General features: G+C 41.6%; 1 protein-coding gene across 1 annotated transcript in view; it reads right to left on the minus strand.

The window, feature by feature from the left end:
• CMYA5 (cardiomyopathy associated 5) overlaps nucleotides 1-24,630 on the minus strand; it is a 46,369-nt gene extending 21,739 nt beyond the window's left edge. Inside the window, exons 1-4 of the mRNA XM_055699178.1 lie at nucleotides 24,398-24,630; nucleotides 5,033-16,541; nucleotides 2,049-2,144; nucleotides 1,096-1,329 (exon numbers count right to left, since the gene is read on the minus strand). Coding sequence (XP_055555153.1) covers nucleotides 1,096-1,329; nucleotides 2,049-2,144; nucleotides 5,033-16,541; nucleotides 24,398-24,549 — 11,991 coding nt within the window. The 5' untranslated portion in view covers nucleotides 24,550-24,630. The remainder of the gene's footprint in view (nucleotides 1-1,095; nucleotides 1,330-2,048; nucleotides 2,145-5,032; nucleotides 16,542-24,397) is intronic.
• Nucleotides 24,631-26,810: the final 2,180 nt, after the last annotated feature.

Consider the following 26,810-nt stretch of genomic DNA (forward strand, 5'->3'; position numbering starts at 1 on the left):
ACCTACCACAGCATTCACTTGGTTTCAGGATACTAAGACATTGTGTAGCTTGGAACAAGGGAGGAAGCCAAATATTGCTATTTCTATAACTGCTGGTATATGGGCTGGGAGTTTGTATTTGGAAAGCTGTTTTATTTTGCACAAATGATGGATCTTTAGACAGTAATTTGAACTTTCCATTTCTTGTATTCCAGGATAGTTTCTCTGCAACGTCAGACTACATTCTAACTCCATAATGGGAGATTATTGTCCCAAAAATCCCACCCCCTTCAAGACCGCTGATAAACTTGTATAGAGGAGAAAGCACCACAGCTAGCTTACAGACAAGTTGTGCAGCACAAGAACAATCTTGGAGGACCCAGGCCATTAATTTTTAACCTGTAAGACCCCCTGAAACTAGCTTATGACTGACAACAGTATGAGCGAGGTACCTCTAGTCATGCAGATTCATAAGGGATATTTTTTACATCCGGAAAGGACCATTACAGACATGCACCTCACATGCACATTCCTAAACCTAGCCCATTCTCATACTTCAACCCTGGCTGGCAACAAAGCACCACACAGCTGCTCACTGTTTTTCAGCAGTAAACATTTATCACAGCCTCAGTAATTTGAGTGCATAACTACTGTCTGTGCTCATTAAAAAAACCCACAACAACACAAAAACATCACAACCCAACAAAAACTCTGCTTTGGATAATTTTCAATTACACTTTCTTGTTTCACCCTCATTTTTCATAAAGTACCTTTTACTCTAATATTTCTTATTCCTCAGCAGACAATTAATTGTAGATAAATTATTGAACTGTCTCTTAGCCTTCTCTTCACAAAAAAATCTTAATGGCATGTCATGTTTTCATCCTGTGCATCATTTGCAATTCACTCTGAGAATTCATATGACAAAAAGAAATGATCTAGCAGTTTCAGAATGGAATAGCTGAGCTTGCAGGATTTAGCCGTCTTAAAAAAAAAAAAAAAAGAAAAAAAAAAAAAAAAGAAAAAGGTAAATAACTCTTTCTCAGCCTAGATACAGTACAGTGCTTTCCTAACAAGTATCATGAAAGCTACAGTATGAAAGCCATTTTTACTTACATTTAGGAAAACAAATCTATCAAGTTCTTCCATTTCTTTTGCTGTTGTCTCCAAAGTTTCCTTTGCTGAATCAACAGTTTGCTGGAAGTTAACCATCTGCTCATACAGGTACTCCATTTTCATCTTCTTTACTTCCTCGAAGTTCTCTGATTTCTCATCATATTGTGCTACCACTTTCTTAAGCATGTCTTCATTTTGCTTTTCCAATAACTCTGCATTTTTCTTACAGTTTTCCTGCAAAATAAAAGCAGATGTAAATTGGTCTGCTGAAAAAATCACAACATCTAAAGAATACACAGCAATTCTCAATTACTCATTACATCTCAATTCCTCATACAATTACATCAATACAAGCTATCCTCTCGCATCCTGACAATAAGAGAACTTTATTTCTGTAAGCAAGCTCATCTGGGAGAAATAATGCTAGAGAAATACATTAAAACAATGACAGATTTTTTTTATTTTTTTTTTACTGTTAATGTTTAAAGTTCTATATTTAAGCACTGAGCAGGAAGTCTGACTACAAAATTGATAAATAAGTCCATACTTCTAACTGAAATTAATACAGTCCTCAAGGCTTAAGAATTTCGGCATTAAGAACTTTTGACATTGGGCAACTCATTTAAATGCTTCACACAGGATTCTAAATAAAGACACAAACAGTGTGAGCTTTTTATAAGCACAAAAAAAATGAAAGGAACCTTTTCCTCCAGTGCTTGACAGTCACATATTCCACTTTGCAACAATGTGCAAAAAAAGCAATCTTTTTCTTCCCCTACAGTTAACACCTTCCAGTGGGAGAAGTCAATTTGGGGACTGGAGAAACAGCCTATTTTAGTGGAAATGATGACGCTACAAAACAAGGCAAGCATATCTTATAAGTAATATATATATATATATATAAAAATTAAATAGAGGGAAAGAAAACTAGTGTGATAAAACACTGGACTTACCTCAACAGAGTTAAATAGTAATTCAATATCACCTACAAACTCTTCAATCTTCATTGACTTTTCTTCCACTGCTATTAGTAATTCATTTAACTGATTCTGAAATTTAAAAATTTTCAGTAATATAAACATGTTGTTTTATACAGGGTTTACATGCAACTTATTTTAGGTGAATATTTCTGTTTTGCTATGAGCCACCATTGGAACAATTGCTAAATTAAGTTCAAGTATCACCCTGCTATAATGACAAGCACAGAAATAGCAATTGGAACAGTCACAAAACTGTTTCCAAACCAGAAAAGTGAGCTCAGATCGACAAGGTGCTGAGTGTCTATACAAGCTGTTGAACATTATGAATTCCAATGTAGCTTTGCTAGAGACTGAGGGTACTCAGAACCTCATGAAGGTCCTTGAGAGACCACAAGAACAAGTCCATAAAAAGGAAGATAATGCAGGTGATTATGAGTCTAATAGAACATGCAGTGCCATGATTTTTTTAATCGGAATTTTAAAGATATTTCCTATAACCCAGAATCATCAAAATCACTGGTTGAATTAGATGTGGAAACAAAAGCAGTTCAAGGGACAACAGGCATCAGAGACAACTCAGAACTTTTTCTTGGTCATTCCTGACCTTTTGTGAAAGCAAGCTGGATATCTGCTCAGGTGCAATTTATAATTTATGACAATATTTAGTTTTAATTAGCTGGCATAAATCTAAAAGGAAGGTTAACTTAATTTGGTAACAGTTTCACATTGTGGCAATTTTTTTACAGCTAGATCTGTTGAAAACTAACATATGACTTTCTATTGATTAGCAATGTCACATTGGACTGTACAGTTTTATAAATATTTAGGGCCAATCACCAAGATTCGGAAGCAAACTTCTGTTTCTCAAGATAACCTATAAAATCTGACATATGCCATCCATAGCACATTTCGTTTACTGTGGGGCTATGCTCCTACAGTTAAAATTCAGATGACAATACATTTGCCATCTTAAAGTTTTCACAGTAATTGCACAGAAGTAACAAGAAACATACAAGTGCTGTGTCAAGGTAACCTGAGCCCTGACCCCTAAAAATCATGTGAAGCCAAGTCTGTGTTGTAGCCAGATTTAATATTGGCTTCATGTCCATGTTCCACAGCCAGGGAGGGGTATAATGGGATGTTTATTTGTGGCTTGACTTGCTGCAGTGCAGGTACCGTTGAGTTATGGTTGGGGTCTGTGACTTTATTGCTGACTTACTGGTGGCTGATTATCATTTCTAAGTCAAGCATGAATGGCCACATATAAAAAGAAACTCTGCTGTCATATGTCAGTACACCATGGAGATAGTTTGTAAATACTGACATTTGAAACTTCTACATTGACTCTTACTACTTTAAATTTCTCTTTTTTTGCAGATGAGTTAACATAAAGTTAACGTAAATACCATCGATACAAGCTTCTGGAATTTTAGTGAGATGACGCACAATCTGTATTACCATCAAATGAACATGAAACAGACTTCACCTTTCAGGTTCCGGGGGTGAGATTGCTGTTTCACAAACATAGTTTGTTACCTGGTGTGCAAAAAGCCAATCTCACACACAGAGCTGAGGTACCTATTCATTGCATGTCTGCACAGAGATGGGTGCTAGGTAGGAAATCCACAAAGCTGGCACATAGTAAAATTTTCTATACACTTTGAGCAATTGTTTACTGTTATGTTTAGTCACTTAATTTTCATTTGTTCTTATGAGCCTTGTCTCCATTTAAAGGTACAGCATTCTTTTTTTTTCACCTCCTATGTTTTGTGGGGAGGGGGCTTTGTTAGTAGGGGGCTCTCTTCGCTCAGGGTGGATCTTTTAGTATGGTGATTAGGATACATAGTTCAAGTAATTTTCTGTTTGTCTCATTAACTATTTGGTTCTCCTTGAGTTACCTTGTTATGCCCCAGCTTGACATTATTTATGGTGTCTAGTCCTCCCAAGACCCTGTTTCATTAACAATTTGTAACATACTTTGTTTTTCAAATTCTTTCTTGTTTTTCATTGTAGATATTTACATATTTTGTCTAAATTTCGAGTTAAATAACAGACTGACCCTCTATCAACCATGTATATACATATGTCTGATCTAATACTGAGCCAGTCAACTACAAGATTAAGTAGCTGGTGACCAAGAAAGGAACATCTTTATACTTGTACATGAACAAATCTGATATGGGAAAAACGAGACATCACATGCATGCTGTTTTCACAAGCAGAACTACAATTTAATGAGGAACAGCTTCCACAGAAACAAAAGCATTTTCACTAGTATTGATAGCAAAGGACTAGGCTACTGAAATGGAGGGCAATTCTTTCTGTCTTTTAGAGTGGTACAGCTTAGAGATAGTGGGAAGTAGGACTTGCCAAACTCCTACCTGTGCTACAGCTAAACCACTATTGGCATAGATGAACACGAACTGAACAGAAAATGAAGAAGGCATATCAACAAAACTGTGTGAACTTTGCAACTCATACAACATCTCCAAGCAACAAACACCTGTAGCCGGGACAGGGAACACTTCATGATGATACTGGTCCCCACATAAGAAGGTTTCTGTACTTTGCTAAGTGAAATAAGCTGCTGTTACTAAAATTTTCTTTTCATAGAAACAACACTCTTCCCATTTCTTCCTCTACACATACAAACCAGAATAAACTTACAGGTGAGAAATCTAAAAGATGGAAAGTTTGGTAGCAGCTACATATAAACAAAGTAATTCAAACTTCTGAACAAGCAAAAATACCAGCTTAGCAAGCCTAGGACTCCAGAGAACACCTTAATAAGACAGTCTCTGTTCAAGATCACTAACAGGTGTTTAGGAATAGTTTTTATTTTGTAAGTACTGTGACTTAGCCTCTGGACTGCTCTTTGAAGCCTCTCCCCTGACAACACAGGAGGTCTGGAGAAATTAGCCTCAGTAGCCCCTTCCACCACCCAAACTAATTCTTACCTTCATCTTGTTTGCAGCATCATCTAGTGTTGTGACTTCATGGTCTTTATGTTCTCCAAAAAGCTTGTCAATAGCAGATATTGGGCACTTACAGTGGTAACAATATGTGTCTGCTTGTGCTTTCTTCAGTTCTCTTTGTGGGCTCTCAACTTGAGGAATGTTTGTTGCTGATTTTTCAGGATACATAACCACAAAGCCTGAATCTTCAAGCTCAACAGGTGTTCTTTGCTCTGGCTCATTAACAAATTCATAACTATCACCAGCATGCTCAAAAGAGTCCCTGTCTTCAAATAACAGCTCCTCATGTGTCAATTGAGATGATATTTCATCTTGCAAGAGTTCTTCTTGTGTAATTACATCATAGTCCATTGACTCAGCAAGATCTTCATAAATATCAGAGTGGTGCTCTTCTCTTTGCAAGTCTGGCTTCTCTGTTTGCTGAATGGTAGGGATACAGGAAAGATTTTCCTGAGTATACTGATCATCTTCACTGTCTTCAACAGGAGTTCTGACATATGGGACATATTTTTCCATTTGAGGAACGGCTGTTATGTCATGCTGTTCTTCCTGCTTATTACCAGCTTCTTGATAAGCAGCTCTCTGGTAATCCACTAGTTGACTATAGGCTTGTTGACTTGATTGATCTGGTAACTCCTCAGTTGTTTCTACAGGTACATTTTCTTCTTCTCTTTGTTCAGTGGTATCAGTTGCTGCACCTGAAGGAATGACTTTGCTTCCAAAAGGAATGGCATGCATTGGTTTACAAATTGTTGCTTGAATGTTACAGTCAACCTGAACTTTTTTTCTCTCCACAACACCCCTTTCTGGCAGAACCTCAGTTCTGACACATTGAAGATCACCAGACCCCTGCTTTTGTTTGTCCTGTGAACTCTGAACTGAAATTCCTCCAGTAAAGGACTCATCCTCCGGTATCTGATACTTTTGAGGCCCTATGGCCTTACTTGGAATTTCATCTTTAAGAATATATTTTTCAAAATACATTCCTGTTCCATCATCTGTGTCTGAATTTCTACTAGGAAAAGATGCATTAGAATTACCACTTTCTTCATCAGAGGGAGTCCCATCCTTTGTTTTTTCTCCTACTGCTTCTGCATAGAGGTCCTTGTATAAAAATGACAGAGCAGGTGGCTCCTCTAGAAGCTCTGGATTAACTGCAGCAACAGTGGTAGGAAACAATAGAGATCGTTCTAGCACTCCTTCTTCAGAATCAAACAGTGGGGTCCCTGGTGACTTCTGTTCATCTTCTACATTTGTAACCTTTTTACTGCTAATATCAATTGGTTTCTGCAGAGGTAAAGGTTTTGGAGAATCTGCGTAGGACTGCATTTTGCTTTCTCCTTTCACAGTACCATAAAAGACTTCATCCAGATCCTCAAGTAAGGAGAATTCCTCTTCCAAAGTATCTGCCTCGGTGCTTTCTTTAAAAGTTGTGGCTTCTTCCACAGGTTCGTGGGGAACTTCTGTCACAGAAAACAATGAACTTGGTCTTTCAAAATGTGGCTTAACTGGGGATTTGTCATCAATCAATGTATATTTTTCAAAATAATCCATATCGGCCATACCATTATTAGGATCCAACACCACATTATTATCATTTTCTGGCAAAACAGGATTTTCTTGTTGTGTTTCTCCAGTTTCCTCAACATCATCATTTTTGATCAATTCTTTTAGTTCATCACTCGCAGGCTTTCCCAACAATGAGCTTTCTGAAATTTCTGTGATTGTTCCAGAAGCTAGGGCTCTATGGCCATCATCAGCTGATTTTCTTTTATATGAAGGATTTGTTTCCAAGTATTCTAGTTTATCTACCATGTGTTTACTTTCTTCTTCATCAACAGAAAAAATATGTGTAGAAGCATGAATATTGAGTATTTCATAACCTTCTGATATTATATTAAATATATCTTTTTGTTCAGTAGTCTCTGGAGCATGCTGAGTGCCTTCTACAGTGCTCGCATGTTCCATTTCTTCCTCTTCTCCTCTCAGGTAATGTTCAGGTACTTCAGACACATTGTCTACCTCTGGATGTTGTGTTGCTTCCATTTTTTGAGGATTTCCACTGCTGGTTTCATGCTCTGAAACTTTGTCTGGACCTGGATTATCTCCTACCAGAGCTGGTAAATTATACCTTTGTGTTCTGTTTCTGGAGTCTGAGGACATCTCGTGGGAAATTTTACTTGACACTGAATCAGAAGCTCTAAACGTATGATCTTTATTTTTTGTAGCACCATGAACTGCAAGTTCTGTGCAGCTTCCAGCTGGGAATTGTTTTGATCCAAAATCAGAAGCTTCACTTGCAGAAAGCTGAACTCCTTGCCTGCTTGCTTCTGCAGCTCTTATTGGACTAATTGAGCGAGCTTCCACCTCTTCTGTCAGCCAGCTGGCTAGCGCAAGAGATGGAATATCTGGATTCTCCTCTTGATCAGAACTAGAGATAACAGACTTCATCTCTGCTGAAGAAAGGCTGCCCTGTTCACTGGAATGATGCTGAGTTTTGTGTGTCACAGTTTCATAAACAACATCTGATGAAACAGCTCCCACAGACTCTAAGGACGTATGGTTTTGATCTGCAAAATCTTGTTGCATTTTGCATCTATCCTCTCCTTTAAAATAAATGCCTGAAACGATGTTAGATTGCTTTCCAAACATGCCTACTATGTCGGACAAAGATGAAGGTATATTTTGTTTCTCTTCATCATCAATGAAAGCCACTGATACTGGCTGTTCAGGTAATGTATGAAAAGGTAAAAATGAATCTGATGACACTGCTTGCTGGCCTGCTACAGCAGTCATCTTTGACTCTGTGGTCACTGACCGTGGCATGGTCCCCACATCAGGTTGCATTTCTTGGTTATCCTGCTTAGTAGTGAATCTGGAGGGATTTCTTCTCTGCTCTGATGACAAATATTTTGTGTCCAACAAATGATCTTGAGATTCTTGCTTGTCTTGGTCTTGTGTATGCATTAGAGACACACTCTCTAACTGCACTGTCTTCAAGCTTGTTGTTTTAGGTGAAGGGAGCTGAATTTTTTGCAATTCTTTTTCATCATGTGGTGGAATTACATGTTTACACTCTGATTGTGTAGACTGAGCCTGCATGCTTTGCTTTTCTTGTTCAGCAAGGGACAATGTGGGAACCAAATACTCAGAGGCTGGTTTTGAATAAGGTGGAATTTCTTGCTGACATGTTTCATCAGCTGAATAAAATGGAACTGAAGATTCAAACTCTGTTTTTGAAGGTAAAGATAAATAATCTTGACTTTCTAGAGTTTCTGCTTTATCTGTAGGATATGATAAATTTAATTGTTCAGATTCTAATTGTATAGCTGTGTGGAAGTACTGTGGAGTCTGTTCTCTCTCTGTTTCAGGTAAAATTATGTGTTCAGCCTCTGACTGTGCAGCCACAGGCAAATGTATATGACTTTTTTTATTCTCTGCTTCTTTTCTTGCTAAGAAACCTGACTCAGATTGGGAAGTTTCTGACTGCTCTGATAACTCTAAGTGCTTGGGCAACAGGCTTCCAGTTACAGGTGGAGACTTTGGACCTCTTTCTGATTTTGTTTCAGAGACAGAATGTGAAACACCCACAGGTACAGACAGTGTTTGTTCAGTAGGAGAGGAATATGGTTGAATTTTTTGACTCTCTGCTTCCTCAGTGGAAAAGGATAATTCTTGTTGTTCAGTTTCCATCTGAGCAATTGGAGATGAAGTAGCCCCACTGCCTCGCTTCTCTGAACGTCCTGCTCTCAGCAGGGCCAAATCATGCTTTTCTGCTTTGTCAGTAGGAATTAATAAATCTGATTGCTCAAAGTCCAGTTGTGTGGTTCCCTGCTCCTCAGGCCTGCCAAAGGTATGTGATACAGAAGGTGTTTCTGGTTGCTCTGTTTCAACAACGGAGGACTGCAAATTGATGCACTGCCGTTCAGCTTGGGCCCCATCCCCCCGCTCCGTTTCACCTGTGAAAGACAATGTTTGCAGATGCTCCAGCTGGGCAGTTTGTGACTGCTCTGCTTTGCCACAGGAATACAATAAATCTGGTGGCTTCATTCCATGAGTCTCTGCTTTGCCAAGAGAATAAGACAAATCTAGATGTTTTGATTTTAGCTGTTCTGGTTGCAACTGCTCTGATTTTCCTGTGGAATATGAAAAATCAGAAGGCATGAACCTTGCTCGTGCCATTTCCTGTTTTTCTCTTTCACCAAGCAAATGTGATAAACCTGGCTGCACTAATTCTAATTGTGAAGCTGGTTTCTGCTTTTCTTCACCAATGGAGTGCAAAAAGCCAGGCTGAGCCATTCTTTTTTCCTCCAGTTGGCTGAAGGACTCCTTAAGCTCTGGCTGTTGCAGTAAGTCTTGGGCAGGTTGTGAGTGCTCTGATTTGCCAGTTGGATAGGATAAGTCCATTTCTTCCACCTCTGGTTGCTCAGTTTCATGGTGCTTTTGTTGAACAATAGAATATGACAAATCTGGATAGTTTGATTTCTGATAAATAGTTTCCTCCTCTACTTCTCTAACAGGGTAAGACAGCTGCAGATGTTGCAATGCTGGCAACGTCATTTCTTCTTCTCTTTTGTCAGAAGAATACAATGAACCTGTATGTTCCAGTCCACCTTGCGCAGTTTGCATTTCATCTGTTTTACCAAGGGCATACGTTAAATCTTGTACCCCTAAGTCCATTTGTGTTGCTTCTTGTGATAGTGTTTTGCAAATGGCATAAGATAAACCAGGAAGTTCGCGTTCTGGATGTGCCCTTCCTTGTTGCTCTGTTTTTCCAATGGGATAGGGTGTTACAGGCTGCTTTGATATCCGTTGTGTAGCTAGTGGCTGCCCTACTTGGTCACTGGAATACGATGAATCTGGCTGCTCAACCTCTGGTTGTGCTGTTCCTCGCCATGCTCTTTTGCCAGTGAAATGCAGTAAATCCTGATGCTCTGCTTCCACTTGAGCAATTTGTGGTTGCTCTGTCTCCTCAGGACAAGATAATTCTGGTAGTCCTAACCCAAGTTTTGTGGTTTCTTGTTGTTGTGTCTCATCAGTGGAGTATGATAAATCTGAATGTTCTGACTCTAGTTTTGCCATTTCTTGTTGCTCTTTTTTGCCAGAGGAATAGAGGAAACCTGGGAATTCCCCTTCCAGTGTGGCCCTATGTGGTTGCTCTGCTGTGCCATGAGAACTTGAAAACATTGTCTGCTCCAGTTTCAGGTGTACTATTTCCTCTGGGTGTAATGTATAGCTTCCCCTCTCCTGTTTGACCTCCAGATGTGCACTTGTTTTTTCTTCACTAAAAGCACAGGACACACCAGGGTGCAGTACTTTGCCCATAGCATCCGAGACATCTGGATGTTCAGACTCCAGTGGGGCAGGCCATGATGGCTTTGTTTCAACAGACATATGCAACAAATTGTCTTCTTTCAATTTCGCTTGTGTTGTTTTACGAGTTTCTGCAGTGTCAACAGGGAATGACAAATTTGCATACTCTGATTTTGCTTGTGAATTTTGCAATCCTTCTGTTTTCCCCACAGAGCACTGCAGCTCAGGGTGTTCTGTCTGCATTCCTACACCTTCCCATTGCTCTTCTTTGCTGAGAGATGATGAGAAATCACCTGGTTGTTCCTGCTCTGGTGGAAACTTTTCCTGTTGTTGTACTTTGCCACTGGAATGCAATAAATCTGGATAAACCAAATCCACTTCAGCAATCTGAGGTTGCTGTGTTTTACCAGTTGAACTTGATAAATCCATTATTTCTGTCTCTGGTTGTATGACTTCATGGCGTTCTGATCTGCCAGCAGATAAATCTGAACAGCTTGATTTTGCAAGTGCAGCTTCTTGTTCTGCTTCACTAGCAGAATGAGGTAACTGTGAGTGTCCCAGTCCTGGCTGTGCTTTCTTACCTTGCGCAGCTTTTTTGGAAGAAAGCAAGAAGCCTGGCTGCTCCTCTTGTGCAGTTTGTGCTTGCTCTGTTTTGCCAGGCCAACTTGGTAGATCTGATTTTCCTAACACCAGTTGTGTGGTTTCTTCTGTTTGTGTTTTATCAATGGAATATGACAAATCAGGATGTTTTGGCTCTGGCTTTGTCATTTCTCTTTCCTCTGCTTTTCCACCATGAGATGATGCCTGCAGAGCTCCTAGTTTCTCTTCTGCAGCTTGTGGATGTTGTGCTCTGCTGGCAGACTGTTCCTCACTTGGGCACCCTGAGGCTGAGTGCTGCATTCCTCGCTGCCCCACTTTGTTGGCAGGGGATGCCACGTGTGCGTGGCCCAGCTCCAGCTGGGCAGGTGGGATTTGCTCTGTTTTGTCATGAACATCCAAGGCACCTGACTGTTCCAACTTCTGCTTGTTCATTTCCTGCACTTTGTCCAGGGAACATGCTAGGCCAGGGTGTTCAGGTTTCAGCTTTTCACTTTGCAGTCCTCCTATTTTCAAATCAGAATAAGGCAAGTCAGAATGTCTCTGCCATGGTTCTGCCGTTTCTTCTTCTGCTGCTGCTATACCCACAGAATGGGCCAAATCTGGAATTTCCACTTCCCGCTGAACTGTTTTTTGTTCTGCTTTTCCAAAGGGGTAAGTTTGCTCTGTTTCTTGTTGCACTCTTTGTTGCACCTCTGTGTTCTCCAGAGGATATATCACATCAGTGTGCTCTGCCTCTGGTGGTGCCATTTCATCATCTGGCCTGTGAAAGGAAAATGATAAATCTGGTTGTTCCAAGTCCTCCTGGGCATGTTTAAATTGCTCTGTCTTACCAGGAGAAAGTGATAACTTTTCTTGCTCTATCTGCTGTTTTGTGGTTTGCTGCTGATTTTCTCTGCCAACAGAAACTTTTCTGTGTTTCTTATCCAACACTACCACTTCTTGGTAGTTTGTCTCAGTGGAATGTGACAAATCAGGATGTTTCATTTCCCATGTTGCAGTTTCCGGCTCATTTGCTTTGCCAGGGCAATATGTCAAATCTGGATGTTTTGACTCTATTTGTGCTGCAGAAGGTCTTTTTTGGGCCACTTTAGGCAATTCTTGATATTTAGATTCAAAGTCTTGAGTTGCTTGTTCTTTGGCTTTACCAAACGTAAATGATGAATCTGGATATTTTGAATCTAGTTGTGAAGTTTGTTGCTGGTTTCTTTGGACATCAGATAAATCTGGGCATTTAGATTCTACTTCCATACTTTCATCTTGTACTGCTTCATCCAGGTTTCCTGATGAATCCAAATGTTCTAATTGTTGTTGTGTTTCTCCCATGGAGTATGAAAGCTCTGGATGTCCTGACTCCTGCTCTATGATGTCACCTGGTCTTGTTTCACCACTGTCACATGAAAAATCTGGTTGTTTCGTCAGTGGTAAGGTTGGATGTTTCATCAGTGGTAAGGTTGGATGTTTCATCTTTTTTTGTTGTTCAGTTTCATGAAGGAAATACGAAGTATCTGGATATTCTGAACTCATTTCCTTTTCCAGTGGAGCTTCTTTTCCAGTGGAAGATGGTAAAAATATTTGCTCCTGTTCTGGGTGTATTATTTCTTGTTGTTCTGTTTTGCTAGTAAAACATGAAAGAAATGCTTGTTCTGATTTGCGGTGTGTCATTTCCTCCTGCATTTCTGTACTTACATAAAATGTCTGTTCTGGATATGCTGGCTCTGTTTGCATTTCTTCTTGCATTTCTTCACTGAAAGAATACGGCAAAGACGGATGCACCAGCTCTGGCTGAGCTATTTCTTGATGTACCAAATTAATTTGGTCTGTGACCAGTGGCTCTTCTTTCTCCCAGGTTTCTGACAAATCTGAACACACCATTCCCGTTTGCTTAGCTTTTTGTTGGGCTGTTTCCTGCTGTTCCATCTCTCTTTCTACTATATCTTGTTGTTCCATTCTGCCAAAAGAATATGATCTATCTGGCTGCACCATATCCAGTGGTGGTGCTTCTTGTTGATGACTACCAGCAGCGGAACAGGAGTCAAGTGACTGCTCTTGCTCTGTTTGTGACATTTCCCAGGGCTTTGCTCTGTCAATCAAATGTAGGGACCCTAAAGATCCTGACTCCACTCCTTTTTGCATTACTTCTCCAGTGGTAAATGAGAAATCCCTATTTTCTGAAGCTGGTTGTACGTTTTCACATTGCTCTGCCTCACTAACGAAACATGATGGCTCTGGACCTTCTAAGTCTCCTTGTACAGCTTCTTGTGCTGTTTCTCCCTGGGAATATGGTGAATCTTCTTGTTCCAGCTTTGGTTGCAATACTTTCTGTTGCTCTGTTTTGCCAGTGCGATTCAATGTCTCTGGCTGTTCTGCCCTCAGCTGTGAGAATTTATGTTGCTGTTCTTCTCCAGTAGAATATGACAAAACTGGATGCTCTGACTGCAGTGGAGTAGTTTCTCCTTGTACTCCCTTGGGACAGGAATACAACTTATCTCCAGGTTGTGAATGCTGCTGTACAGGCTGCAGCTGTTGTCCTTTGTCACTAAAATCTGACATAAGAGAATTGTCCAAATCTGTTTGTGCCAATTTTTGCTGCTTTGTTTTATTCATGTTATAGAGTAAATCTGAATGTGCTGTTTCCTGATATCCAGTTTGCTCTGTTTCAGCTCTTCTCATGGAATCAAATATATCTGGATGTACTGACCACTGGAATTCAGTGGTGTTTTCTTTCTCTGCTTTTTCCATCAAACACGATAAATCTGACGGTACTGGTGCAAGCGGTGCTGTTTTTTCTTGCTCTGCTTCTTCAGGGGAATAAGACTCTGGTTGTTCCAGTTCAAAAGGAACACGTGTTTGTTTTTTTGTTTCTTCCCTGGAAAGTGAAAACCCCTCATGTTCCATTTCCAGCTGTGCACCTTCCACTTCTTCCCTGGAAAAAGAAAAGTCTGGATACTCTGTCTCCAGCTGTGCACTCTCTGATTCCACCATTTCTTCTCTGGAATATGAGAAATCTGGATGCTCTGTCTCCAGCTGTACACTTTCTGATTCCTCCATTTCTTCCCTGGAAAAAGAAAAGTCTGGATACTCTGTCTGCAGCTGTGCACTCTCTGATTCCACCATTTCTTCTCCAGAATATGAGAAATCTGGGTGCTCCATCTTCAGCTGTACACTTTCTGATTCTTCTGTTTCTTTCTTGGGAAAAAAGTCTGGACGCTCTTTCTCAAGTTGTGAACTTTCTGATTCCTCTGTTTCTTTTATGGAATATGAGAAATCGGACCACTTTGTCTCCAGTTGAGCACTTTCCAGTTCCTCTGTTTCTTTCATAGAAAAAAGCAATTCTGGATATTCTGCCTCCAGTTCTGCACTCTCCGATTCCACTGCTTCTTCTCTGGAGTATAAGAAATCTGTATGCTTGGTCTCCAATTGTGCACTCTCCAATTCTTCCATTTCTTCCCTGGCATAAGAGAAAGCTGGATGTTCCATCTCCAGTTGTGCACTTTTGGGTTCCTCCATTTCTTCCCTGGAAAAAGAAAAGTCTGGATGCTCCATCTCGATTTGTGCACCCTCCAATTCCTCTGTTTCTTCCTTGGAAAAAGAGAAGCCCAGATGCTCTGTTTCCATCTGTGTTCTCTCTGATTCTCTGATTTCTTTGCTGGGATATGAGAAATCTGGATGCTCCATCTCCATTTGCACACGCTCTGCTTGTTCGTTTGTTTCAATGGGAAAATCAGGGTGATCCAAATCTACTGCTTTATTTGTAGCTGGAGTTTTCTCAGTTTCTTCTGTTTCTGTGTGGGTAGGGTATGAAACTCCAAGATATTTAGAATCTATTTTTTCAGAAATAGGTGTATTTAGTGCAATCCCTTGCTCCTCTGTTTCCTGAAGGGAGGAGGAAAAGTCTTGTTTGGACTTTGTTTGCTTCTCTAAGTGAACATTTTGGATTTCAAGTGGTGGGATCTTTTGATCCTCTTTTTTTTTGGAAGAATACAACAGACCTGAAGGCTCACTTTCTGGCAGTGCAGTTACTGGTGGCTGACATTCAGTTTCTTGCTTCTCTGTTTCATCTTCAGAGTGTGGTAAAAACATATATTCAGACTCAGCCTGTGCAGTTCCTGATGACTGAGGAATAATATCCTCCTGCCTTGTTTCAGAAAGAGTGGAATATTTGGATTTATCTGATGGAGCACTAGGTAAGTAAGACTGAACAGCTGACTTCTGTGCTTCCCTCCCAGGATGATCCGACATGGATGCTATAGGCAAAGTACTTTGGGTACCTTGTCTTTCTAACTCATTAACAAGATCTGCTGAAACAGACTGTGATGCAGCACTGGGCTGAATTTCCTGCTCCTCTGGTTCTTCCAGATGATCTGATGCTGTCAGCAGGGATTGGTCTGTTTTCTTGTTTGCATTTTCAGCTGAGAGCAGTGGTGCTTGTTTCTCTGTTTTATCATCAGACTCTAATGAAACAGAGGTTGTTTGCTCTGTTATTAACATTTTGTCTGCAGGTGAATAACTTTGCTGTTTCCTGCCTTCTTCAGGAGGGCAGGACTTCAGTGAGTGTCCTGGTACCTGATCTGGAGCCTCCAAAAAGGATTGTCTGTCTTTTCTTTCTTCATGCTGAAGAGTTGTTTCTGCACCAAAGTGTGAAAATCTGCTTGGTTTATCTTTCGTTTTAATGGGTTTAATATTTTCAGATGAAATACCACCTTTATTAGTAAGCCAGTTTTCAAGAGGTCTTGTTGGTGAAGAATCGCTTTGATTTGCTTGTGCTGTGGATTGTTGTCTTTGCTCCCTTCTTCTCTCTGATGGTGTTTGAAGATTTCTACTTCTTGCTGTCTGGAAAGGCTTTGGATGTGTTGCTTCTGAAAGTGAACTGAACATCTGCAATCTTTCTTTTACTGATGTTTCAAGGAACTGTTCAGAATCCCCTGAAACTGAGTTACTTCTCTGAATTCTGGTTTTCTCCGATGTTTCAGGGGCTGGCTCAGTCCCTCCAAAAATTGAGTTGAACAGCTGGATTCTAGCTTGTACTGGTCCTCCAAGGATCGGCCCTACTTTTCTCAGTCTGCTCTCTCTAAATATTGACCTTATCGGAGCACGTTTTACTGGCTCTTCTGCAATGTTCTCTAGATCTTCTTCGTCATCCAACATTTCCTCATCTGTGTCTTGTACTTCCATCTGTTCAACATTTAACACTGTTGCCTGCACATCTCCTAGGACAGTTCTTGGTTCCTGCCTTTGCCTTCCAGAAGAGTCACGTTTTTTACTGCCCAGGCCTCCCTTCAGTCTTGTAGCCATTGGCACCCTATTTGAAGATTTGCGCTTCCTTTTCCGAACAATCTTACCTTCATCCATAATAAAGATAACTTTTCCTGGAGGAGAACCTACCGGTGAACTTTCCATACTGTAAAGGTCAGAAGTCATACTAGTTTCTGAGGCCCAGGGAGTAGAACATCTGCTTGAGCTAGTTTCCCAGGTTATCCCACTGTCTTCACTTTGAACTGTTACCATAGAAAAGGAAGGGTTAGTCATGATGTACTGCAGCTTGGGTTTCACATCTTCATTTTGGATAACATCTTTTAAACTAAAAACAGAAAAAACCAAAGAAAAAAAGAGCTGTAAAAAACACACAACAAATTAAATTTTTGCAGTAAAATCTAAATATTTGCATTAAAGCAAAACTGATTTTCAAGGTTTTAAAAAATACTGCTTGTGCATAAATTTTGCATAAGGAAAGTCATATTTCATCTGACATCCATTTTAGATAGTTTTGTAAAGCTGCACGTTGCAAGGTTATTTCAGTGAAGGACAGGTGTTTAAATGCTCTTGACAATGCAGGAAAAAAAGTCTTTGATCTGACCTTGTTTAGCCAGTGTGAGATTGAGCTGATTCTGGGGCTATTGCCAGTGCATGGTTATCTCACGGTATAATTTAAACCTTGCATTACACACTTACAAGATACTGTCAGTGTTTCAATAGCACCCACACTTGCTTTGCCCAAGAGTAAATGATTATTAGTTCTCAAAGGGGTAGAGAATCTATTTGCTAGTTTGTTAATGTCTTTTGATATGTTTCATCCTCTAAGCGCTCCACATATTTTACGAAGTAATTTAGAATGCATTCAACAATAAAAAAATATACTAAGCCCTCCTCAAATGAAATAACAATGATTTATAAAGCTAACTTTAAACCTTAGGATACGTAATCAGTACACTATCATATACTGCAATCAAATCTCTCTCAATAAAAAAAAAAAAAAAGGCTGGAGAAATCTTTTCTGAGAAACATTAGAAAAACAGCTTAGAAATAAGAGTGTGAAGAATAGCAAAATCAATTAAAAGACATATTTTTTAAAAAAATATTTTTAGGGTTGTAAGTAATTAAAAAAAATAGAAAAGGTAATCAATACTCAATCCTGATACTTCTTGAGTGGACAGTAGTTTATCTAGGGAAATCATAATAGCAGCCAATGGAAAGGAAGGCAGAGTATCTGCTGGCAAAGGCAGAGGCTTCAGTAGAGCAGAGTGGTGAATTCTCTTTCACTCCCGTGGAAGGATGCAAACCTATGGCCACACAACATCTTTCTTCCACTGAACAGAGGGAAGGGTCACTTTCCAGGTGATTGGAATAAAGTGCTTCTTCAACTGCAGTGAAAAATATCTGGCTCCTGACCATGGGATCAGAGAATCTGTCTCACCAACTGCCATAGGCTATGACCCAGCACCACGTGGGTACCAGAGATGGCTGCAGAGGCAGGGGACACCTCTGAGGAGCAACTGGCATCACTCTAGAGGGCACCAAGTGCCTGGCAGAATGCAGAGGTCTTTGAAGGAGGAGAAGAGGAAATCTTGAGGAGAGCTATAATTGCTCCATCAAGCAAACTCTCTGAACTGTAAGGTTTTTGTGAAGGGCACTCAGCAAAACTGCTCAGTACCTATCAGAAACAAAAAGGTAATACTGATACTAGCAGTGCTGGCCTTACCTTTCCATGAATTTGCTCTCCAGAGCACAGAACAAGAAGGGTTGCCCTTGGCTGGCCCATGATGAGGTCTATGCAAACTTATACACAGACTATCTAATCTCTGATGTCCTCAATGCTAACTGAAAACTGAAGTCACCCTGTGGGACAGCAGCCTGACCAGGCAGTGGAGGGACAACAAGGTATCGAAGTCCAATGATGGGGCTTAAAGCCAGCTGTGGTGACTGGGCTGGCCTGGAGACTGTGACTAGCAGGATAGCTTGGACTAAAGCCCACAATTCAAAGTGAGCCTGGCAGTGCAATACTAAGTAATGACACCTTAGCAAAACTCCCCAAAACCAAAAACAATACCAAACCCAGCCCTCAAACAGATAGAAACCCTAGGGTCTACAGCTGATTATCCGTCTTGGTGCAGTACTCACTAAAGAGGCTAGCTCCATAAGATAAAATTTACAGGTTGGAGGAAGAGGCAAAGCAAGCAAATATATATCAACTTTGCTGTTAGCTTTTCCTTTGCAGTTTCACGGCTTGGCATCAGGTTGAGTTGGGCATAGAAAAATCAAATCAAATCAAATCAAATCAAATCAAATCAAATCAATCTATAGCAATAGTACTAAGGAAGCTTTCAGGTCTTATGTGAGTCCATGATAACAGATGACTGATATGTTTTTTACATTTTTCAACTTCTAAATCTCCTTAATCTGTTGTTAAACCTATTTTTCTGCACTACCTAGTGTTATTAAATAAAACCCCATGCAGAACAGAGCAGCACTCCCACTTCAGCTGATATAGTGTGAATAAGAATGGGCTGCCCTGGCCCTGCTTATGCAAAAAGCTTGAATTATTCACATCATTTTCTCATTTCCAAGGTTATGGTCACAGCCCATATTCCTCTACAGTGCGATGAGTTGGTGTTTTATATCTTTAAGACCAGAATGAAAGGCACATAAGTATTTCCTTCCAATATACTTCCAAATGTTACCACAGTTTTGTATACAATTTGCATGCTGCACAGTAGTAGCTGAAACACCCCTCTCTACTCGCTTCTGCCGTTGCAAAAGGACATTTGCAATATTTCAGCTCCATAAATGCATAATGAAGCCACTGACATCCAGGGACAAAAGCCAGTGCTGCCATCATTGCATGTAGACTTTTCACAACCCATCCTGTCAGCGCATGTGGTTTCAGTTTATTTTTTCACTGCTAGGACATTGACTCAAACCTTTCATGATTCTTGAAGATGCTGACAACCAGTTTCATGCTTCCTGCCATAATAGCTCAAAACCAAATCTTTCTTATCGTTTCTTTCTTCTCACTATAACTTCTGTGCTGTGTCCACTGGGATTTCAGGTTTCTATCCATCCTGGCAGGCTGGGCACATGTCCCCTTACGTATCATAGCAGGGAAGAGTTTCCACCTCCCCAGCTGCCAGAGCAGTTGCATTCAGACACACTGACCGAGGTCTGTTCATCTGTGCTACACCAGCACCATCACAGAGAAGCACAGCCAGCCCATCAGCTTTCTAAAATCCTCCTGAGTCTCCCTTCAGCCTTTTCACATCAGACCTCGTCACTCCTGGTTATCATCAAAATTTGTTGCTGTTTGCTGCATAGCACCTTGCAAGCTGAAAACAACCCAGACAAAATGACCCGGGTGTCCTGGTTGTGGCAGTGGCCTATACTGACAAGTTCTCTCATTCCCTGAAGGCTCCTACTGCAGCCCTGCAGGCACAGTGCGAGGGAGGTGGAAATTGTTATTGGCAAGCTTGCCTTCCGAGTTGAAGGAAATATTCTATTTCTCTCTGTTTGCACTTTTGTTCTGTACAATCTTGCAGTTTCTGCCTTCACCACGCTACCCCCTTCCCCCTACAGCAATCAGTATGCTCAGCGAGGTCTCTGCCTATTGCTCTGCATTGCCTAGGGCTATAGCCTGTCCATCTCCTTCTTCAGGGTAAGAGAATGAGGAGCTACAGAAGTCCCTATTTTAAACCCAGCCTTTCACTTGTTAACCTACTGCTAACTTCCTTTACTATTGATGATGCCCCTTCTGGCAACACCATGGCTCATTCATCTGTCCAAATTCAAGTGAATAATTATCCAAAAGCAGTAAGATAGCTGCTCACTGCTTACAAAGCTGATTTTCATTAAGAGTAGCTGGGAGCCAGGAGCTGGGCCTGTCTCACACATTTTGTATCATCAAAGACACATCTGGGAAGGGGCACAACCTGCTGGGGTGCTGGTCTCTTCCAGACATTGAGTTGTGGCATGGCCTGATGGCATTGCCAGTAAACAGGTTCAGGTGCTGCTTGAGAAACCACAGCAGCTCTGTGCCTCAGAGGTCTGTGTTGCTCCTGCATTCTGGATTCTCCATCGTACAGGTTGTGGAGAGAGCACAGTTATTGAACAAACACTTTTGTCTGGGTGGGAGACTTCCTTTACACAGGGATTTAATCACTTTGTTGAGACCTAATGGGGAACTTCTTGAAGTCTAGTGTTATTTTAGATCCACAAATTGCAATGTACACCTTTGCCAAGGCTGAAAAGAAACAAAATGTGGAGCATCTGGTTGCAGCTGTTGCAGGAGCTGGGACGCACAGTGGGATCACCAGCTGCACCACACCCTGCTGCAACACCCCCACCTCAACATTGCACCCATACAGCTGCTCCCAGTGCCCTTTTGCTCCAGCCTCTGCCCTGCCGCACTCAAAATGGCTCATGCAGGGCAATCAAAAGCCTCTGCTTTCCACTGCTCTTGCCTTCACTGAGGCTGCGCCTGCAGCCAGCGGCCAACAAATGGCCCTGCCAGCCCCTTCCACCCTGGCCCAAGGCAGGCGCTGCCTTGTCTAGGGAACTAAAACCACACAGCCTTTCCCCACATATTTTTCTACTTTGAAGAGGGTATGACAAAGTTTTCCTTGGGAAGACAAAACCCCAGCACTCCCCTTCCCACCACTTCTTTCCCAGCATCCCATTTGCTATCATTCCATTCCTTCGCTCTCCTGGATGCTGCAGCTTTCCTCACGTGGCAGGCAGTCCCCTTCTCCACTGTACTTCCCGTTTCACCTCTTTCACCAATTATTTTAAGCTAGACTTGGCTCTAAAGCTTCCACACCTCTGTTCTTCTTGTGGAAGGTCTGCTTCATTTAAAAAAAAAAAAAAAAAAAAAAGTATGAAAAAATAATTCCAGAACTCCAGGTCTTTCTCCCCATTTAGTGGTCTTAAATCACCACTAAATGAATAGCTAAAATGAGGCCTGTAACCATTTCAGGCAAACCAGCTACCTGGAAACATGTACAAATTGGCTGCCAAGCCATTTTTATGTAAGCTCTGCACAGAGACACATCTCGAGGCCTTACCATTGAAAAGGACACCAGCCAGGAATGGTCTGAGTGACAGAGCTGTGTCAGAGCAGCTCACCCATCACGTAGTTGTTAGAGACACAGATATTCCAGTGGGTATGTAAATCAGTAAATTATTTTCCTATAGCTAGATTTAATTCTCACCATTACCAACATAAAAATGAAAGCCTATTAATGTCATACTCACATTTACCTGAAAACACACAATGCAGGCTTTCAAAATATTTTCCATGTTTAGATGACTAATTTTACTTGGAGTTAGAAACCAAAGACATCTGCCATGATCTGTCCATCTCAGGTAGCAAAACACCAAAGGCAAGAAAATATTGCATGAGCCCATTGCATGACCAGTGGGTTATTTATGCTGGCAAGGATATAATGCATTATCACATCTTTATAATAGGTTCTGCTGCTGCATGTTAGTCTCATTACTTGCATAAAAATCTGTGTTAGGAAACTGAATTATTTAAAGCTTACATTAAAAAGGGTAATAAAAATGTGAAACCCAAACTTTCCTGCTTTTTTTTCTTCTGCTTTTCTGGATTAAAATTTTGGGAAAAGTCATAATTCTGCTGCAGCTTTTGGGATTTTATTCCCTATGGCTGCTGTAGAGGGACAGGTGTGGAAGCAGAGTGGGTTGGTCAGGGCTTGGGGGTTGGTGTCCTGGAGGAACACCAGGGCTCTTCTGTTTCTTTCACACAGGCACTGGCTGACCATGGGCCATCTATCTTGCTGCATAACTCTCTTATAAAATAGGTATCAGAATGTTTAGTATGCTTGAAAGTTGGAAATAGGAGCCAATGGGGAACTTCTTACTGACTGCAATGTTGCACAACCAGGTGCTGTTCAACTTCATGCAGAGGAGGAAGACAAAAGCAGCAGAGAGCTTGGGGTTGTTAAAAATAAATCAATGACAGCAGGGTCCAGGACAGGCTGTCTTCAGCCAAGCTTGCATATTGGTTACACCGCCTCCAAGCTATGTTTTCAAAGCACACATAAAAAAAATCTGTTCTGCAACAGGGGCCGGAAAACCTGTTTGTCAACAAATAATTAGCTTACAGCCTGAGAAAGTATATCCCAGGGTCTCGACCTGGCTGTTTTTCCTCTGCCAGCACCTCCCAGGAGCTTTGCCCAGGCACTTGGTGCAGGAGAAGCCTTAAGCTCAACAACTGCTGGCATTTGCAGCAACAAAATTTAATCATTTAAAGCGTCAGGTTTATTTAACTTTACTAAGGTACTGCTGAGTGCTTGTGCAGTTACCATACCTGTCAACCCCAAAATTTTATACCTTCTTTAACCTAATTAAAATAATCAAATGGATTTGAATATACCCTGCTACAACTGAGAAAAGCTGCTTAAAACCGCTCTGCTAGACTCTGACCTCTCTTATTAGTAAGGTGGTTAAGGACAGAGATAAATGCTGCAATGTTTAATATAACTGAGACCTAAAGGGAAGGGTAGCTGTGATTTAATTAAGTGGCAAGATGTAATGCCTGAGTTGTGTTGTGGAAGTTGCCAGCCAGAAGCAAGACCCAGCTGCAGGGAGCTGCCTAACAGGCACCCGTGGAAATAAGCCTACACAGATTTCCCTCCCTTTAGCAGAAAAGTTAGCCATTCCCACTTACATTTCACAATCGCAGTTTTATTATTAGCCATTTAATTTCAGATTGCATTAAGAAATATCCAGTCAGTTGTGTTTTAGCTGTCTGCAGCGAGTAGCTCCACTCCACTGACTTCAGCTGGTTGTTTCATAGGGTTGCTGCCATGTGCAAGCAGTGTTTATTGGCATGTATCCCCTCTCCCTGCCAGTACAGGACTGAAGAGTCAACATCTCCGTTTGTGAGAAAAGGGGCATTACACGCCCCCACCCATTTGAAAAACTAGCTCTCTGTTCCTTCTGCAAGGAGGTTTTCCTGCAGTTCTGGGCTATGTTTCCCTGTTTGGCTTTTGCTCTCACAGCACTTGGGGTGGGGTGGGCTGTGCAGAAACCCCCTGCCTCTCTTCTTCCGTGTTTTTTCTCCCAGTGACCATCAGCAATGTCAGAAAGTGCTTTGAACTATGCGGTACACCCAGAGTGGCTTGTAAACACAGGCTGGCTCCATAGCACTGAGGTATTCAGAACTGTATGGCCCAAATTTCTTTAAAAAAATGGTTTCTGGAAATACCTTAAACTATCCACGTTAACGTCTTTGGCTCTTCCAACAGTATCCAGCCAAAACTTAAACCTGAAAGGCTTTACACAAGATGAGGAAGAAATCTTGTGACCCAATAGGTGGCCCAGGCCTCAGAGTCTCTTTGAAACCACCAGGGCTGGCATGGCGGGGGAGCCTGTCTGTGTGGGGCAGGCTGCAGGCCCCTCTGCACCCCGCGTGGGCAGGGGGCCAGGCACCAGGCACTGGGCCACTGCCTCACTCATTATTTTCCTGACGGTACAAGCAAAATATTAGGACAACAAACTGCCTCTGTGCAAGAGTTACTAGGGGGGATGGGGAATCAAAAGTGCTAAAATATTCCTCATTCCACCCCAAAAATCAGCCACAGAAATGGTGGCTGGTGGAGGCGAGCACGTACAGCAAGTTTTTCCTTTTTTGGGGAAGAAGAAACTAAAGAGGGAGGGGACAAGTGTGAAGGAAGAAAGGGACATAAAAAGGAACAAGTGTCAATGCGCCATTATAATCTTGGACCATTTTCCTCCCTGACAAGCAAATCTGCAGAGCATTTAAGATCGATATGTGACAAAGAGTCAGCCAGAGAGGGAGGAGCAGAGGGAGATGCCACTTGAGCTGGCATGCCAGAGGATCTCTAAATAGAAAAGCTTTCAGGGAACTCAGGGCAGGCGCTTGTTGCACAAAACTTAACTACCGCCGTACCCATCAAAAAACCCCCACGTTGCCACCCCCTCCCCGACCCCCCCCCCCGCCTTCCCCCCCCCCCGCCCTTCCCCCCCCCCCCCCCCCCCCCACTTTATCTGCAGTGGCTGGGGAAGGGAAGGGGGAAAGGCACTGAAACCAGCACCACGCCCCAGTCCTGGCATCCCCCTGGGCTGGTGCTTTGGGGTGCAGCTGCCAGCTCCTCCCAAGGCTCAGTCCCTGGGTGGCAGTACCTGTTAGTCAGCTCCTCTGCTTCCTCTGGGTCTACATCTTCCTCGTCCTCCTCGTCCTCCTCCTCCTCTTCTTCCTCTTCTTCTTCATCATCCTCTACGAAGGATGAGGTCTCAGACGCCCTGTCGCACTCGGCACTGCGATTCCCCTCCATGCCCCTTCTAGCTCAGGCCCTCGCCGGTGATTTTTTACCCCCCGACCCTGTCCTCCCCAGGGTTGCCTGAAGCAACTGTCATCCCCAGCAGCTCTCACTTCTCCTGACTCAGGGCAGTCTTTAAATAGAAGGCAGTGAAGCTACAGCGCCAAGTTGCTGCTGGTCCTACCCTGGGTCCTAGCACCAAACCGGGTGCCAAGACACATGGCCAGACCTGGCAGCCATCTATCTGGCTGCTTGCCCCCTCCACCTGCCAGCCCACGACCGAGGTGGCAGGGAGGAAGGGGCTGGGGCTCCAGCAGACCTTCCCCAGCCACCTCTAGCAAATCTGGGGTGATGCACAGATGAAGCTGAAGGACCGTTTTCTTGTGGCCCCAAGAAAAGGTGCATTTAGTGTGGCTGAAAGCAAGTTCCACCCCGAGCATACCCAGAGTGCCTCACATTTGAGATAGAGGACTCTAATACAATTACTGTACTAGTAATTGAGCCCAGGACACACCTTTAATAATTAATACTGTGCCGTGAGAGCTGTCAGATGCACTGCAGTTTTAATAACGCAGAGAGAATATATGTTAACCCCCAAAATTATGAATGTGTTCTTAAACAGCAGGACATTTCAAATTTCCTCTTCATGTGGACTGGAACCAATTTTAATTTAAAGCAAAGATAAATTACATTGCAGTGTAGGTTAAGCTACCCTTACTCTTTATTATTCTGCATTTCACATGAAATGCAGTGCTTTTCATAGACAAAATGGAAATGTTTCAACCTGTACTATTCAAAGTAATGACTTTTTTTACAATTTTTTTTTTTTGGAAGATGGGGAAGAAGCACTGAATTGATTCTAAATAAAGAACTTGCAAGCTACTTCAGGTATAAAACATTGTGTACACAGTATAACTCTAATCCCTTTTTCTTCCTCTTCTTCAAACAAATAGCTGGTTATAAATCAATCAGCAAATTTTTACTTGTGTTCTAAGTCAGAAACACCCAAGCAGATATTTCTGAGTACAAGCTCTCTCTGCAATGCTAAATTAAAATTCTGCTGACAGATCCACTTGAAGTAAAATGTTTCTTACACAGTACATACAGATAAAACCTGTCTGCTCTCTTGACCTGCCCGCTGAAGTACACAATTTACAAGCTCAGAACATTGAAGAAGTATACTTGAAACAGATGCTAACTTAAGCTCCACATTTTATCAGGAGCACAGAGATGGTGTACACAGCACAATGAAATTTAAGGTAGAGGACTTAATGTTCTTTATGCATGGAAAAGAGCATTACAATCTTCTAGAAATGCTTTTATACGAAGCATACATACATCACACAAGTTTTGATTCATTTTTAGCACAGTAAGAGGAAGGTGAGTACCCTTTTACCAGAACCCCTTGAAATTATTTCCAGACCTAGTGCTCTCTCTTCTGTACTTCTCACAACTTCATTTGACCTGCAAGCTGACCAAACCAGCATATTCATGTTCTTCTTATAAGCCTTGATTCTGTAAAATCAATGAGGAAAATATTTATATCAAAACACACAAGGATTAGAGAAAACAAGACAAACATTTTAAAAAAAAACAGCTTCAAAATACACATGAGAGAACCCAGAGCAAGCAAAGTCCATTAAATCAAGAGCGGCTTTGTCTGATGGATTTAAATTTAAGTTCAAAGAAAGCACTGGTTCCAAGTAAGCATTTGGAATGATGTTCACTAACGCTAACTTAAGATTATCTACATATCATCTTCCATCCTTTTGTCTTGGCTGCCCACTTCTCCCATATAACCCTGCAATTTGAATCTTAAAATTGGTTTATATTGAATTCCTTGTAGGGGATTTCTTAAAAATAACTTCTTATACTGTCAGGACACCTTAAGGTACCTTAAGAGAGTACACTTACACAATCACATTTTAGGAGACATTAGAACTAGAAGAGAAATTTCAAGTTTCACAGTATACAGCCTGTGCCATTTCTGGCACTACTGTTACTGACTGTGAAGCTCTTGCTAATGTTCGATCTTCCCATTCACCCCTGAGCCTGTTAATTAAAAGCACTCCTAGAGGACCGAAGAGTTCCTAAAATCCTATGCAAGACACTAGTAGTTTCTGACATTATACAAAGTGAGAAATTACAGACCAACCCAATGCCAAAATGAGTAGTCAAAGCTAGTTCTAAAATAACAACCAGAGCTGAACTAAAGCATTTTCATTCCAAGGCTGTAAGAAGCCCCAGAGAAGTTAGCATCTTGCACATGTGCTGAA

This window comes from Falco cherrug, chromosome Z (assembly GCF_023634085.1).
Source record: "Falco cherrug isolate bFalChe1 chromosome Z, bFalChe1.pri, whole genome shotgun sequence".
Taxonomy (NCBI): Eukaryota; Metazoa; Chordata; class Aves; order Falconiformes; family Falconidae; genus Falco; species Falco cherrug.